This window comes from Protopterus annectens, chromosome 3.part1 (assembly GCF_019279795.1).
Source record: "Protopterus annectens isolate FY-2018-M chromosome 3.part1, PAN1.0, whole genome shotgun sequence".
In the NCBI taxonomy this organism is placed as follows: Eukaryota; Metazoa; Chordata; order Ceratodontiformes; family Protopteridae; genus Protopterus; species Protopterus annectens.
In genome coordinates this window covers 539,711,323-539,730,149 of record NC_056732.1, presented here as the reverse complement: position 1 = coordinate 539,730,149, position 18,827 = coordinate 539,711,323, and the positions used below count along the sequence as shown (strand labels likewise).

General features: G+C 37.4%; 1 protein-coding gene across 4 annotated transcripts in view; it reads left to right on the top strand.

The window, feature by feature from the left end:
* Positions 1 to 18,827, top strand: part of LOC122798203 (sodium channel protein type 4 subunit alpha-like) — a 2,607,519-nt gene that overhangs the window by 829,333 nt on the left and 1,759,359 nt on the right. For all 4 annotated transcript variants that reach the window (XM_044066954.1, XM_044066957.1, XM_044066953.1 and 1 more), the window contains exon 12: positions 2,156 to 2,545. In XM_044066954.1, coding sequence (XP_043922889.1) covers positions 2,156 to 2,545 — 390 coding nt within the window. The remainder of the gene's footprint in view (positions 1 to 2,155; positions 2,546 to 18,827) is intronic.

The window sequence follows — 18,827 nt, the reverse complement described above, 5'->3', positions numbered from 1 at the left end:
CAGTGTGGCTCTTAACCAAACCATTCATTTGCCAACATTTTATCCAAATCCCCAGAATAAAGGGGAGAGACTTCTGCACGCTTTGGACATACACAGACAGCTACACTTCTATTTGGACAAAACAAAAGCTTTCAGAAAAACTGAGCAACTGTTTGTAGCTTATGCTGCAGGACCACAAGGAAAGCCTATCTCAAAGCAGACTATTTCAAAATGGATAGGACACTGCAATCGTTTCTGCTATTCACAACATGGCAAGCCAGTGCCTAAGGGCATTAGGCCACATTCAACCAGAGCAGCAGCTACTTCAGCAGCCTTCCTCAGAGGAGTACCAACCAAATACATTTTAGAGGCTGCAACCTGGAGTTCAGTGCACACTTTCACCAAGCACTACCACTTACCTCTCTACTCTAAATCCAGAGCAGACTTTGCCACTGCAGTTCTGCAGGGCCTTGTAGCCTCTCCTAATCCTATTTAGGCCCAGCCACCCAACCTCAGCTTTGGAATTCTACCCAAGTGTAATGACTGCAACAGTGAAACACGATGAACATAGTACAGTTGTGTACACTTACCATAAATGTAGATGTTCAAGTGTATTCACTGTTGCAGTCCAGGTTACCCTCTCACCATCCCCCTTTCTTTTTCTGGGTCTTATCTGCACTTCTCTATTATATACAACCTTTTTGGTGGATTTGCTTGCAGATGAAGGAAATGTTATTTTTGTGCATGCATTTCTTATTGCTATATTTTTCAACCTACCTATTTGGGGCACCTGACATCTGGGGCAAGAAAAACTGAAGAAAATGGCGTTGGCTGCATCTTTTATATCCCTGGCGCACTGACATCAGGGAGGAGGCGACAGCAACTGATACCGGACCTAGACTTTGGAAATCTGGCCGACTGCGGGTAGCCTTCCAGCAGGATAACCCAAGTGTAATGACTGCAACAGTGAATACACTCGAACATCTACATTTATGGTAGGTACACAACTGTACTTTTATTGGGAGTGGTGCAATTAGGCTTCATTGCCTGCCCTGAGCAGCATAATGTTTAGGTCTGGAAACATTTTGCTTTTGTTATTTTGTGTTTTATTTTATTAGGGTAGTTTCAGAAGATTAGAAGTTATTGAGATTTGAAACAGCTCACTTATTTTCTTTTCACACTTTGCTCCCACTGGCTACCTATTATCATACCCACTCTGGACAATTGGCTAATTTGTTTACCATCATTGGGGCAAAGACTCTGGCTAATCATCTAATTTGTTCCCCATCGTTGGGGCAAAGGCCAACCAAGAGGGGCATTCACTAAGGTAGTTTTCAGGGATAGTTCCTGCATTTCTCTTTATGACCTGCCTCCTGTGAACACTTGGATACACTGAGAAAGGTGTTGTGAACAACATAGTGATGATGCTGAATGGTCCCTCAATTCCATAAGGTTTGTGTACCAGCAACAATTCCCACCCACTGACCTCAAGAAGTGTAGATAAGTTTTTCAAGTCTGGAGAAATCTCACCTCACTGTGTGCTGCCTGAGGCCCCCCCCCCCGATATCCCAAAGGGTCATACCCTTCACTCTGTTTCCTCCCTTCCTGGCCCCTGTAGTGGGAGGTCTGCTAATCAAACCCCATTTGCCAGGGTCCCAGTTAGGGCTCTTTACCTGCACTGCACAGAGACAGGCTAGAACGTACACATTTAGCACACAAGTTTCATTTCCACAAGCAGTATTTTCACACTTTGACTTTTGACAGATTTTTTAATCTTCTGATGGCTTACTCCTGAACATATATATTTAAACTGTCTAGCACTCTCTTCATGTCTGAAGACAGGCTAAGACCCTTAAGACCAATCTGGCAAAAAAAATTCTAGTTCCAAGAAAGTAAATCTAATTGTTAGAAACAAATGATGTTTAAACCAATTAAGTCTGATTCTTAGAGAAACAAGTGAGAAATGGAAGTCAGTTCAAGTGTATATAATTTATATTCATGTGTTTAATATTACTTATTCTGTATTATACCATATTAATTTTGCAATATATGTTATTCAACTCTAAATTTTCATAAAAAAAGAAAGAAAAAGAAAAAGAATGAAAAGAGAATGCTGATGACGTTGGTGCCATGTGTTTGAACGAACTAACAGTTTGCTCCATCTTTTATTTGTTAGCCTTTTCTTGGGGGTTTCAGTCATGGACTTGGATCTGTTCACCGCAAGACCAGCCATGGAAGCATCTTTCATTTTCCGACTAGAAGGGAATGCTCAGAAACAGAGTTTGCCGATGATGAGTCTAGCACAGCAGCAGATACTGAAAGCCGTCGAGGGTCTCTCATGATTCCTCGGATATTTCGAGGAAGCAGTGGTCAAAGTCCACTTAGCCATGGATCCCATCCCAACACACCAAACCCTACACCCAATGGGAAGATGAATAGTGCTGTGGATTGTAATGGAGTAGTCTCATTGGTAGGAGGCACAGGAAGCCACAGTTCTACTCCAGCATCACCTGCGGGATTACTGTTACCGGCAGTGATTGTGGAAAAATCAGCTCACGATGACCATGTGAGTAGATACCATCTTATTAGAGTACTACACTTGTCTCTTAATTAAGCCCAGGTTATATTTAAAGGTATTATTTCTTTTGTTATAGCTGGTTATATTATTAACCATATTTCTGTTAATTGTTCTGTTTTTAGGCTTTAAGAATTTAGCTAGATGCCTTTTTTAACATAATAATAATAATAATAATCATAATAATATTAAAATATAATTAAATATCTGATGAAATAGGCCGTAGTTACTGCTGCAGTCCTTATAATAACCTAGTAATGAGGTCTGAATGTGTAGATTTAGCATTTTCCAGAACTACTAGACTTATTATCCTAGATTTTAGAGGGTAGGGCTTATTTTGTTAACCAGGTATCATACAATATATTACTGGCCTGCACGCACGCACACACACACACACACACACACACACACACACACACACACACACACACACACACACACACACACACACACCTATATACACAAGAAGGACTTGCTTTTATAATTGATTGAGGGGGATTGCACTCTAATTTGATGCTGAGGATGAAAGCAGGTCAGTTCAAAATGAAAGAAGTGCTAGAACAAGCCATTTTACAGTACAATCTGTTTTAATACTACATTTAAATAATAAATGGTCACATCACAAGTTTTTTTTTCACTCCTTATTTAAATGGTCATGTCGTTCCAGAATAGCAGTGCTAAGCAATTAAGATTACTCTTTCAGAATCATTGCCACCAATTAGTTTCTTTATTCACAAAGTAATTTTCATAACTTGAATTATAGCAAATTGTTCTAGCAGTAGTACAATTTGTGGCTTTTATCAGAATAACTGATTATACCTTGGGAGTCTGGTTTCACAAATGGTTGAATTTTATAATTGATCAGAATGTATTTGCTGAGCAATAAGAAAAGCTATATCTTTTTACAGCCTTTAAATCATTTCAGAGACATTTGCAATGGTTTATAAACACAGTTTTTGAATATTAAAATGAAAGTGAGCCAAACAAATGAAAATGTTTTTCAACACAGAGAAAACAAAAAATATATATAGATATATCTCTCTGTTTATATCTAGCTATACATGTATATATATATATATATATATATATATATATATATATATATATATATATAATTTGCATACGTACTCACATACACACATAATTATTCATGTAATACAGTTCCCTTCACAGAAATAAGTGATTATAATGAGTTAAATATTTCTAATTAAAACATACATGTACTGCTGAGTTCTGAATTGTGTGGGTAATTTCGTTATATATGTATTATCACAAATGAAGTATTCTTAATCAAACTGTGGTTTAGTTTTGTTCTGTGGAGATTCAATGCACAATATAAATAAATGTTTCTACATAGATAAATAGATAAAATGTGTGTGTGCATGCATGATTAATTAAAACACAGTACAGATCTGAGGAGATAGTTGTCCCCAGTGTGAAAATAGCAGACTACCTTCATTTCCTTGTTATTTGAAAAAGTGAGAAGTAAAAAAGTCCTAAGCTTAGAATTAAAAGAAACAGTAATAAATAGTCCAAAACTTCAGATTTTAATTCATTTTTATAAAAGGAGTGAAGAAAAACTCAAGCAGACATAGTCCAAGAATAATTCAGTTTTTATTTATGGTACACACTATTGTCCACCAACTGGACTTCATCAGATCAACTTTTCAATAACAGTTTTACCACTGGAAAACTAAATATGTGCTTATTGAAAATAAAGGTTCATAAATCATGACTGACAAACACATGCATAATAATGAGCCAAAACAGGGCGTAATTAATGATACGCTTGCCTACCAGTATAAACAAACCTGATGTAAAGCAAGAGCCACCTTTCACCTTCCACGATTAATTCAAAAAGACAGAGAAAGTGGTGTGTGTGTGTGTGTGTGTGTGTGTGTGTGTGTGTGTGTGTGTGTGTGTGTGTGTGTGCACGCGTGCGCGTGCATGTGTGTGTGTCTCTATAAATGTACATCTGTTTGTGTGTGTATATGTGCATGTATGTGTTGGTGTGTCTGTATTTCTTATAGATAGATAGACAGATAGATAGTAGCATGTAAATTACTACATACCATGGTGTAAAAGCTGAGTCCCACACTTTATGGGAAGAAAGTGAGTTACCCTATAAACTTTGTGAGTATAAATGGTTCCAGTTCCAAGGCATACAGAGATGAAGTTCTGAATATAGGTTCAGTTAACAATCCTGACACTGGAAGAGGTGGCTGATGGGTAGACAGAGGAATGATAAGGCAGTACTCACTTCTCCCAGGGGAGAATGTTAGAATGTATGGAGACTAGAGAAGGACAGGAACACATGCCTACCAAGGAGGTATCTTTACTTACAGAACTGAGTGGTAAGCCCTTCCACCACCCTACTGAATATCCAAACCTTGGGAATTTGTGGACATGCACAGTGAACAGATAAACAAAAGCACACACACTCAAACAAACTCTAATGGCTGCCTGCATGACACCATGCACAGTGAACAGATAAACAAAAGTACACACATACACACACACACACACAAACTCTAATGGCTGCCTGCATGACACCATGGTGTGACTGTGCTGTCACTCAATAAAAGGAAATAAATTGATCATTGCCATAGTGATAGCCTGATGATTGTCAGGATCAGAGTTAAAAAAATGTAATTAAACAAATAAAACATTAACAGTCAGTATAGCAAAGAACATCATGCAAAGCCTATGTCATTGACCTCGATTACTGTGTGAGTGGAACACAATGAGATCGGTTATGCAACTGATGCAATGAGACCTGTAAGAAGATCCAGACTAGATTGCCTGGTCTTCAACACTTATTTTATCGACTCTATTTCCAAACTATTTAACACCAACCCCTCAGTCAACAATACCTCCAACCTCCCTGAACCCCCCTCAACTACTAACTCAGTAAACACTTTCTCTCTCTCAAACCTGTTCCTATCAACTATCTAAACTCAAACTATGGTCTGTATCAGTAGACAATATCCCTTCATACTTTCTCCAGGTTGCAGCATACTCCCTTGCAATGTCAATATCTATACTAATAAATCGCTCCGTCTCTGAATCTAATGTTCCATCTATTTGGAAACAGTGCTACACCCTTCCTATTCACAGAGGAGGAAACTCCATGGAAATATCTAACGTCAGACCAATCGCTATCCTCTCCCCTCCCTCAAAAATCCTCGAGAATTGCATACACAAACAAGCAATGCATCATCTCATAAAAGATAAACTACTCACCCCTGCTCAGCATGACTTCCATCCCAAGCACAGTACCACCACAGCTTTTCTATCCTTTCTCAACACTATTGCTCTAGCCAAAGATAATCACAAACTTATATCCTGCCTATTCCTTGACCTTTCAAAGGCTTTTGACACACTTTTGCACTATTTGCTTCTTAACAAACTCATTGACTTTAATTTCTCTCCCAATACAGTAGCATGGTTCTCCAGCTATCTCACTGATAGCAGTCAGTCAGATGGGAGTCTGCAATATCATCCCCCCTTCAAGGAAAAACCGGTATCCCCAAATGAGCCATTCTTGGTCGTCTGCTATTTAATATCTTCACCAGCTCATTTTACTCCTCTTGTCCTCATTCTACCATCATCCAATATGCAGATGACTCTACAGTCATCACTATTGCTAACTCCCCCTCTGAACTCCTAGCTACTACCCAGACATCCTTTAACTCAGTAGAGACCTGGCTCACAAATAACCAGCTTATCCTCAACTCTAAAAACAAAATTATAGGTTCATAGGTTCATAGATTCATACTAGGCTATCTGCCCTGGGGTATTTATAAGCCTAGCCCAATTGTGTTTGGCTTACGCCACCCCTTGATTTGAGTATTACTGTGCCCTTTTTAAAGTTTAGTTTACTGTGCCTCTGTCTAATAGTGACATGGAAGTAATCCCTGGGACAAACCTACGATCCCCCATCCACTCATCAAGATTCTTCTTGAAGAGAGTCAGTGAGGTGTTACTCTTTCTTTCTAAATCTGTTAACCACATTACATCTTCCTTTTCCATAATGTCCCTAAACAACACTCCCATAGAAGTTGAATCTAGCACAAAACTACTTGGCATCACCATTGATAATCAACTAAAATTTGATTTACACATCTACACGCATCAGAAAAATGCATCAGAAGTTAGGACCACTGTGTAGAAATAACAAATTCCTCACCGCTGAAGCCAGGTATACTCTTACTCATGCCTATCTTCTACCCTGTCTAACTTACTGTTCCCAAGCACTCAGTAATCTGAACTCCTCCCTACTTACCAAACTTGAATCAACCTATCACAAGATAGCAGATTTGCAGTTCAACAATCATGTAAATCTCACCACTGTCTCTCCCTAAAAAACCTGAACTGGCTAAAACTTTCTCACCTGCTTCTCCAATCCCAGCTCCAAATAATATGGTATACATTATATTCTCAAATGTCGACAATGTCGAATCTGACATTGTCGACATGAGAATATCGAATGCTCAGAATCTTGAGCGTGTAAACGGAAATTACCGTAAGGGGAGATTTCCATTTACTGCAATGTAGTGTGGTCCTGGAGTTGGTATATTTAAGTAGCGGGGCGTGTGGGGAGTGAAGGGGTGTTTGCCCCCCTGCTTAAACCCATTAGGGTACTTTTTTCTTTTTTGTTTTTGTTTTTTTACTCGCTCGAGATTATGAGCGTTCGATATTCTGGTGTCAACAGTGTCAGATTCGACATTGTCGACATTCGAGAATATAATATAGACCCAAATAATACACTCCATCCTTTATCAGCCATCTTTTGCCCAGCTCTTATCATCTCTCATCTCCCATTATTCTCATACCAGACACCTTTGAAGCACAATCCAAGACCTATTAAAGGTTCACAAACCTAAATCGAAGACTGGTTGTAACTTGTATAGCTACCACCCCTCTGTTGCATGGAAAAACTTTCTCTAGAAATAAGGAACCTTACACACCCCAAACAATTTAAGCTAACCACCAAAGACTACTTTAAAAAACACTTGACCTGTCACTGTTCACACCCTCCCTGACCACAACTACCCTACTTAGTACTTTTAACTAATATACAGCATGAACAACTTACTTCCCATATTATCAAATAAAATGCTAACCTTAACCAATACTCTTTCCTTTGAACTTCAGATTAGCATATACCTACCAAACCACTACTACCTACCTCCCATGCTCTAATTATTACTTATCCAGTTTTAACATTACTAAGGTATAATTTGATGTATCTTTTGAGAACTACTGTATTGATGATTGTAGCCTTTTAAATATTTGTTGTATTATTCTAATGTCGTTTATATGTACATCTTGGAGCTTTTCTCCCTGGGCTTTCGCAGAAAAAGGGCTTGAGCTCAGTCGGACACCCCCGGTCAACAAATGTAAAATAAAATAAAATAAAATAAAATAATAAAATAAACCAGATGGGTCACTAGGCTGTTTATGCTGTTGTTTTATGATCTTGTACATTTTTTATAGCAAACTATATATATTTCTTTTCATTTCAATTTCAACATGAGATGCTGATTGCAGTTTATTTGTTTTTATAAATTTGTTAATTTATAAATTTGGAAGATGTGGACCAGTAGACAAAAGCAGTATAACAGACATGAAGACGGTACTACAGAGATAGACGTTTACCATATTTCGAGAAATACAGAGGGATGGGTACAGGTAGCTGCAATTCCATTTCTAATCCAGTGTTTATAGACAAAGAAGGACAACAAACAGATAATATGTATGCCTTCTTTGGCTAGCTGCACATTTGTAACACTTGTATAATTTATACATGCACATATTTTGCAAATGTCGTGCACTGATTAGTCTTTTTGGTAACAAAGATAGAAATGAAAGTTGGTTAATTATGATATATTCACAGAATGTGGAACCACTGTCTGGGAAAGCAAACTAAGTGAATGTATTTGGTATAAGTTAAGGAGAAGATGTTGGAGAAGGGTGATAGTAATGAGGGCAATGAATAGATGTGAATAAGATTGGGAGGAAAGAATGGTTAGTGTAAAATGCTGAGATTATCATTAAGGATGAGAATATGGAAATAATGTCTGGGAGTCAAAGAGGTACTCTGTCTTGTAAAGTACCTATCACAGGTACTTCAAGAAAATGCAAGTCAGAAACTATTTTAATCGCATTGAGAGAGACCTCATTATCAGCTAATTTGCATGTCTTTTTTTTTGCTGCCAGTTCTAAAATCACCTTCCTGTCATAAATTCCTCTGGTGATCCATGAATCATATTGGCACAGGCAACCCTCCACATGGTCTCACAGATATATTCAGACATTCATGTACATATAAACATACATTCATGACATTCCACATTCACACAGCACACCTCCACCCCTGCACCCCACACACATTCACACTTAATCAAACTCACTGGCTTTCACACACATTCACCCACTTGCCTGTTCCCACACACATCTACACTCTCCATCCCATACCTAACCCCCATAGTCATCCCCCTCCATTCATACTTCTACACACACACACACACACACACACACACACACACACACACACACACACACACACACACACACACACACACACACCAATATGTCTCTGCTGAACTCCTCTAAACTCACCTGCAGTGCAGCTTCTCAAATTACCTTGTATGGTTGACCACAATCTTTATGCCGAGTTATTTTTCTAGGTAAACTGGTAACTGCAGGCATTTCTTGGGGAGAGAACATGACTAATTAGCATTAGCCACTCCCCCCTGGATTGCCTCATTATCCAGTATTCTAAAAAACATAGCCGCTGCTGTGCAATCGGCCAACTAGTAATCCACAACACACACAGCAGTGAATCTAAACTCTCCACCAAGGAAACATGGCAGTAAATAACAGGTGCTACATGTCAAAAATGTGTTAAAAATAATATATTTAACTTCAGTTAAGTGCTTTATTTCACAGCGTGAACTTCATTAGAACTGAAGGATAATGAGAAACATTTCATTTAAATAGGCAAACATACATAATATCACAAACTTCCACAACCAATACATTAAAGTAATCAATTATAGCTAAATAAAAAATGTAAATATACACTTAAAATATAAAAAAATGCAGTTTAAAAATTGATGCCTCCAAATTTTAAACAACAATAATAAACTATAATTTAGCAGCCGTCATCTTTTGAACACTCATTAAAGAAACATGATCATTCAGTCTGGAGGACACAGGGGCATTCAGTATCAGCTGCCACAAAAGTTCTTTATATTCTAAGGCACTTTCCCATGGTTCTCCCTGGGGATTATGAACCCTGTCAAGCATTGTAAAGTTAAAACCAAATTTCTTTATCCTCATCACAGACGTGGGTATGTCTATACAGGGCATTGTTGTCATTTGGACTAATCACATCATAGCTCTGCTCATGAAAGCTTTTTCTTTAGGGGACCTTCTGTTTTCCCAATATAAAAGGAAGGACAACCCTGACAAATAGCTACATATACTACTCCTGGGGTACCACAATTGACATCCCATCTTAATTCAATGAAATTACTTCCCATGCACTTAATAGGTATGACATTGCCCTTCAAAATCAATTGACACTGCTTGCATTGCCTACCTCTTTTTCTACCCCAAAAGAAGGCATCCACATTTCTTGTTCCACTCACCTACAGTCATGTTTCAAATTTGTCTTTCAATTTAGCACCCTTTTTATAAATAACTAAAGGAGAAGGACCCAAAGTTGTAAACAAGTCCTCATCTGTTTTAAAAATGTTCCAGTTTTTGTAAATGATTACTTTAATATGATCAAAAAAAAAAACTTCAAACCACAAAATCATTGCACATTTCAAACATTTACTCCCAAAATCAGAGTACTCATATTTATTTTTTCTTCATTCACAGTTCCTCAAAAGGGGTCTAAAATCATTAGATCTTCTATTAGTAAAATTCTTTGCTATGTCATTAACCAGTTGTACTGGATGTCCCCAGATTTTTGAAGTGCACCGTTAGTTATTTATTGCCACAATTCCTTGGTGGAGAGATTGGACTCACTGCTGTGTGCATTTTGGATTAGTCATATCTGTTAGCATGGCCGGGGGTTCTACCTTCCATGCTGATGCTTTCCAGTTAGAGAAAAGCACTACAGAACAGTCTCTGTGAATTGGAAAGGGTTATGGCAAGGGGTTGGCTGCTTGTGGTCGGGCTTACCTTTCATGGTAACACATTCTGAATCTTAGGGGATGGCAACTTCTAGGGTACAGTGATAGCAAAAGGTATTACTGTGCTTTAATATACTAAGTTATATTCATGTTCAAGCAATCCTTCAACATTTTTTCTGAAAGTATGATAACTGGACTGAGATCTAAAGTTGCCTTTTAGAGTATTTTATGATTTAGAATATTTTGGCTTTTTACCCATAGCTTTTTGAATAGAGGGTATTATAATTGAAGGGCATTTTCAGAAATGGATCTAAGGGAGAATGGAATGATTCGGGTAAATAACTTAGATCTTATTGGGGAAATATCTGTTGGAGAGCAGCTTAAATGTAACTGATTTGAGAAGAAGTGTTCCCACAGCAGTTTTATATAACCAGCTTACATTGTAAAGTAACACAGCAGTGCTCTCTACTTGAAAGTTGAAGCTATGAAGTGACATATTTTTAGTGGCTATTTGTCGTAAGTATGAGAATTACTGTGGGTGAACAGTACTCTAAAGTTTGTAAGATGATTTTTAATTACTAGAGTTAACACTTAACATCTTTGTTTGCAAAAAAATTAGTTGCCGGTTCTTGCTGACTGCTGTTGAATTTGTTGTTCCCTTGTTTGATGTAACATTTTACAGATACTGGATTTGTTGAAGCTGTCCATTGCATGGGTTCATTTTCCTTTGCTAATTAACAGCAGCAGTTTTGCTTGCAGGTAACAGCACGCTCAGGTGTGCCAGTGGCATAAGGGGGGCTGATTGTAGCTCAAAATACTTTGAATCTTGTGCTCAAGTGAGGCTAGTAGTATGAGTCATAATAAAGAGACGGAGGATTGCAGAGAGATAGAAGGAGAGAGATGAAAATTAAAAAAAAACATGCTAATGTTAAGAAAAAACTTCATCTAGATGAAGGATATAGTCATGTGATGGTCATTAGCCTCAATAAACTTAATATGACCATAAAATTATGTGTTATTGGTGTAACAATTACAATTAATCAGTATGTCTGGTATGCATGCTGCTGTTCTTGATGATTATGAAAGTGGGAGAGGAAAGTTTAATATTTTACCCACGATGATGCTAAGGAAGAAAAATAGTCAGTAGCCTTGCATCAAACTCAGCCAAATGCAGATGTAGGTGTTTAAATACTGGAAAGTAAACAGGTGTTTGTGAAGTTGATTACTGAGTGGAAGAAAGGGTGATAGGAGGTGAACCTCTGTGGTCGTCAAGTTACCTCCTTCTGATTAAACACTTGAACATGCATGGTACTTTCCAGTATAGTTCAAAACCTGCAGTCTCTCAAATGTGAAGCAATGGCTTTAAAAATGTGAAACAAACAAGTAAATATTTAGAATACTTGCTGTCAACTTAAAATGGGAATTTTTTTCAGCATGGTATAAATGCTGTTAATTGAGTATTATCGTTCATTACGTTAAGTTTTGTTTGGAGGGCTGAAAAATGAATGTGCAAAAAACTATTTATTGTGAAGTTTTGTTTGGAGGGCTAAACATTTAATGAACAGCAAGCTATTTCAATGTGGAACAAAGAATTTTAATCCTGCAAAATGAGGAACTGTCCCTTAATGTCAGTTAAAATTGGAAGCATTACTTCTAATACCTTGAATAAATTTGCTCTTTATTTGTACATTCAGACTAACTATATTTCTTCTTATTTACAAAAAAAATAGAAAAAAGAAAAGAAAAAGAAAAAATAACAAGAAAATCACTATATCAAAGGTCAAATTATCCTATGCCATTGTCACTATGTGCATTATAAAGGTTGAACGTTGCTGTGTGACTGCATTCCTGTTTATTTGAGGAAATAGGTTTTTTGCTATGTATGCAAAGCAAATTATGGCTGTACTAGTAATGTCAGATTGTCTAGGGTCACCTGTAGATACAGTTGCTTTCTTCCTAGTAGAGGTATTAATCCATCTCAACCTTCTGCTGAAAATCAGACAAAGCCTGATAATGACAAGGTCCAGTCCCTTGTCGTTAAGCCTTATTGCTTGGGGATTATTGGTTATATATTTAATTTACTTGGTTTGGCAATAATCTCTGAGCTGCTTTTCCCTTTCATGTAGGTAACCTTGGTAACGTGAAACTTCCCCTTTCCTACATTATGTATGCCTGCAGTCCTCCTCATGTGACCTTCACTATATTTTATCTTGGTTATGCAAACAGAAAATGGCCATTTAGTATATCCTGTTAAGTTCTGTTACTTCTTTTATGAGTTATAGGAGCATTTTCTGAGTGACTGAAGTGTCTTCCCAAAGATCTCACTGAAGCATGTCTGTGCATTACTTTCTTCTACTTGTGCCAGAACCAGTACCATGTTCTTTTTATTTTATTTTTTTTTTGACTGGATTGAATTAGCTAGTAACCTCTTTTCAGGGGAGACCCAAGGTGGTATCTGTACTACTAGGGGAAATTTGTCCAGCGTATCCGAGAACTTTCTCTACTGTTTTCGATACATGCCACCTGAGCTATCACTAACTCGAGCAGATGGGCCCTGAATTTACCTTCTCATCCAAAGGGTGACACACTCATAAGGGCAGTACTCCTCTTATGCTGCATCGCAGTCAGCAATCCATCTGCCTGGCGTGAGAATAAAACAACAGCCTTCTGCATGAAAGAGAAGTGTGCTACCTGTTGGGCTACTGACACTGATCATGTTGGTGCTTCATTGTAATATCTGAAAACTGCAAAACTAACCATACATTTCCATGCAATGGCAGATTGTAAAAAGGGCAATTCAAGTGGCTTCCAGGGCCCACAAGCCAAAGGGGAGGGGTGCATGATGAGAGCAAGAGCAGTGTGCTACCACTTTAAGCTGGAGTGCTGCAGCCCATTTTCTTCACTTAATAAATAAATAAATACATAAGTAGATGAAGGACCCACATCGCCCTCTCTTAAAACAAGTCATACCTGCAGTGTCTTAGGGGGGAGGTCAGTGTACTAAGTTAATCAGTCAATTTGCATGTTTTAAGCCTGTGACTATTAAATGCTTAAGGGATAGCTGGAGACAGTTAGTGCAAGAATAAGACCAGTAGCTGTATTTGTCTGTAGCAATGTTTTCTTTCTTTCTTTCTTTCTTTCTAAAGCTAGTAGACAACCAGATATTTCTGCACCTGAGAATGGTCTGTCTGGATTAGTGATATACCCCACTTAGCAAATCCACTGGAAAACAGAAAGCACACAGCTTTGAAGGACAAGAGTGCTTTGCTGTATGGGCTACCTGGTGAGCAGCCTTGCATTTGCTGTTACAATGCAGGGTGCTTTCTCTAGACTTATTTTGTTCAAACTACCCTACTCATGATGTACATGAAGTCACAACATATTAATGCAGCAAATCCTGATGCATTTCCCAGCCAGCTAACATAATTCATTCCACAAAGAGTGTACTACCTTTGGGTGCTTTCAAGTGGTTACACCATACAGTGTCAGTATTTTATTGCAAACAATGAGTCACACTTCCCAACTCCCTTGCTCAAGATGTCCTGACAAAAACAGCTGTAATGTTGGGGCAAAGGCCCAACATAATGAGGAATGTTAACAGTTCTTTCTGAATCATTTAAAAGTATGACGGTCAACAGGTTTTGCATCAATGTCCATTTCCTGAACGATATAATAAATTCTAATAGTTGCATTGTGTGGCTAACTGTAAACCTCAGTGATTTACCAGAAAAAAAACACTTTTGTGAGGGATAATGTAAAAATATGAGGCAAAATTAGGGACAGTTGAAGATATGCAGAGAACTGAAATGAAATATCTTGGATTGAGAATTTCACTCATACAGTGCAAAATGATGCCATTCCAAACAAAGGGATAATTGATTTGCAGTTCATGTCATTGCTGAACTGCACATGATATATTTGGATGGGATGAATAAAATTCCAGCTGTTGTGTTTACCTCTGATCTAGTAAACTGCAGTATTACGTTGCATTAATGAACAGGGTTACAAAATGATGTACTATTTAAATATTTATGCAGTATTACTGCAACACAGTGCAACACACATTGCTGCTGTACAGCTGCTGATAAAATTGGATGTGAGGAACAAAATTACCCATACTTGGAATGTTTCTTATATCTCTCCACACAGATTCTTTTGCATTGTTTATGTCAGTAGGTCTGAATTGACTGACTTTTCCTGATTCTGTGCAAAATTTCTGTAATGATGTAATGTGTACGTCACTGACAGCATGTAACAGATTGAGGTGGGATGAGCACAATGATACCTAACTTATCAGTCTAATGCTTTGAAATAAAGATTACAGCTTGTTGGTAACTGGTGCTACAAAAATTATGCACTTTTCTAGTATTTTATAAAATAGGTCAGTGACTCAATGCTCTACATTTGTATAGTCATGATTTGGCCCCTGCTTTGGCTTCCTCAACTTCCATCAGTATTTTACAGACATTTTAAGTTTACTAAACTCACAACAACATTAAAAATATACCATCACAAGTCTATCTTCAGTAAACAGAAGAATGATTGCTGCCCAGGTTAGAGTACATTGAGTGGCTTTGGAGGGCTAGTGTACATTTATGTAGGGCAACTTGGACTGTTTTACTGGGGTTATATTTTATAAGACATAAGAGGTGTACACAGTCAAAGAGGCTGTGATTGATGAGTATGGCTGAACATTGATGGATGATAATTACAGCAATTTTAATAGCTTTTAGGACTGAAATTTTCTGAAACAGATAATTATGTTATTGGTTAGTAGCTTTTCTGTATGCATTCTGAAGAGAAGGTGTCAGTAAATAATGGCAATCATTTGAGTTTCAGATTTCATACTAATGCAAAGCATGATTTTTAGGAACTTTCTAAGCCTATAAGAATAATATTTAAAACATATCCCTGTGTCTGGGCCTTTGTCCACATTATGTTTTGGCTTAGTCCTTTTTGGGCTTAGAAGTTGAGAGCTATGTTGTCGAAATATATTGTGTGGACATTGTTTTATTTTGTTTAATTTTATTACTGTTGGTTATCTGAGATGTGCACAGTAGATAAAATTGCAGAGTACTAGACTGTAGCTGAAACTGCTGGTGTTGTTTGGCCATTATTCTAGCTCTTCCATGAATAATATGATTTTTGTGACATTCATTTCTGATTTATAATTAAAGATGAAGCATACTATGTTATAAAGCTACACTTTTGGGTGTCACTTCATACATTAATTACATGTCTGCATAAAACATTATTAGTAGGGTGTTCTTTACTTGTTGAGATAATATGTAACATTGAAGCTACCCCTCCAAATAAGGATACATACCTGTAGTGTATGATGTCAGAAGGTATGTGATACAGGAAGATTGCTTTGCTTCACAGGAATACCGATATTTTATTTACAATCAGATGCCTGAGTTATATGCATTCAACAAAGTAGCAATAACTGTTGGTTAGTTGTGGCTCTCTGTGAACTCTCTTAAAATGTGTTTATTTTAAGCAGTCATTAATCTGGACTTGCAAGTCTAGTATGCATTTGTGTGAAGGTAAGTTGGAATACACTGGCTACTGCCTGCCTTTGTGAAACAAACTTGAAATACGTTACTCTGACCATTCTTTTATCACAAGCAAGTACCTAAGGTGTGCTCCGTTAGGTAAATGGCTATAACTGCTAGGTGATAAAAAGGATGCTGTGGATGAAAGTAATGTACTGTCTGGTTGGCAGCTCATTCTAAAGCCTTGTGTGTGTGTGTTTGTGTGTGTGTGTGTGTGTGTGTGTGTGTGTGTGTGTGTGTGCGTGCACAAATCAAATCTGAAAGGCAACTGCTGGAAGCAGGGACACAAAGTACTGGTTTCACAGAGAGAGAGAGAGAGAGAGAGTGGTGGAGGACTTGGCTTGGACACATGGTTAAGGACTCAACTCTACAGCTGTGCCAGTGGGAAGTCTTATTGGCGATCTGAAATACATCACTATGGTCATTTTTTTATATTATAATCAAAAATCTGAGGTGATCTTGATTAAAAAAGTGGCTATAACTGCTGGATGAGGGAGAGGCTGTGCTGTGGAAGAAAGTATCTTTTCCTATTGTCATTTGCTCATTTAAAAATATTTAATCTGGCTTTGCAGGACTGTTGTGCATTTATGTAAAGTAAACTAGTTTACCTGACTGCAGCTACTTTGTGTTTTTGCAAAAAAAATTGACCTGCCTTACTGTGACCATTATTATTGTAATTTTTTACCACAGTCAGACAGCAATCTGAGGTGCACTCAGATGAGAGTGTGGGTGTAATTATTGGGTAAGCGGGATAGACTGAACCTATTGCCATGATAAATTTAATCAGTTATTACAGTTGTTTTTCAACACAAGTGTACATTTATGTAGAGCAGCTTGGACTATTTTACTGTTGTCATTTTTTATAAGACATAAAAGCTGTACACAGTTAAAGAGGCTGTAAATGATGAGTATGGATGAGCACTGGTGGATGATAATGATAGCAGTTTTAATGGCCTTTAGGATTGAAATATCTTGAAATGGGTAATTATGTTATTGGTTAGTAGTTTTTGTTTCACTTCCTGCTGAAAAATATTCAAGACTTTAAACATAAATACACTCAAACAAATGTTGGTTTATTAAACTACAAATATAATTTTAAATAAATGAATATATGTTTAAAGCAATCAAGAAGGTGAATCACCCTTCCAAAAAACATACACAAGTGTGGGGGACCCATATTTTGAAAACAGCCCAGGACCTAAGGTATGCTTAATATGCCACTGCTTCTACATAGTGTTTTTGCTCTTACGTGAAGAATGCCCACACTTCTTCCACAGAGATTTAGCACTTCTTTTTTCACTGTCTTACAAAACACTTCATTTTAATTTTACTTTTCTCTTTCAGCATGACCCTAATTTTTGTACTATCATCTTTTGCTTATTAATAAAGTTTGTTTTCTTTAACTGCTCATGAAGCTGGTTGTGAACACTGCCAGCCTAGCTAGATAGGATTTTGTAAATAATTCTGTCATTGTAAATATTAATGTAATCCACAGGCTTGCTTTACAAATGTAAAGAGACCTACGTGTTATGATTAAACTATATGTTGTACTGAGCTTCAAAAATGGAACCACAGCGCACTCCGCTGGAAGAAAGGTGATAAGTCAAGCATTGTATGACTGTTTGATCTCAAGCTTGGAGACAGGATGTCTGGACTAAGGAATTAATTCTATGATCTTAGGACAAGGGTTAATTACTAGATTGTACATGTAAAATGTCTTTTATTGCTGTGGCTTCCTGTAGGTGCAGATTACAAAAAGAAAGGTAAATTCTGAGTTTCTGTTAGCCTGAGAAACTAAATCAGGACTGTTAAGAATGGTGTAATCTGAAATGACTCAGCAGTACTGTGTTATCAATTTAAGACTTTCTCAGAGGGAGAGAATTACGCATCTTAAGATTTTGTCTGAACCTGAACACATCAACTCACCAGCACTCTGCCTTTGCTCTGTAAGCAAGATATTTATTTAGAACAATGATTTCTTTTAGAGATATCTAGAAATAGCCAGGTCGGTCTAGCTGTTTTCTATATTTATGTCAGACTATTCTACAATATTATTTTAAAGCATTTTCCTGTGATTTCTGAACTGTAATGTCATTGTGTTGAAGTAATAAGATTTGTCTTGTGGTTTATTATTTATTATTAAATATTTTTAAACCTTTCAAATGTGGCTGTTTTGTGTAAAGATGATTTAAGCTTTTAGCATACATGGCATGTATTTGGTGATGCTGTCCAAGCCACTCCAATAGCTTTAGCCCTGCGTCACACTTACTGTTTGGATAACAGTAATATTACACAGTGAAATTAGTCACCCTTTGGGAAGGACCTTATTAGTAGCTGATAAGAGTAGTTGGTGGCAGTGATTACTATCTTATAGCCTGACAGTAGAGGGCATAGCTGGAGAACCTGTTTCAGCCTTCCCCAGGTGTGTGTGTGTGTGTGTGTGTGTGTGTGTGTGTGTGTGTGTGTGTGTGTGTGTGTGTGTGTGTGTGTGTGTGTGTGTGTGTGTTTGTATATAAACCAAATCTCAAAGTGTGTGTGTGTCAGCTACTTGGGCAGGGACATGAAGCA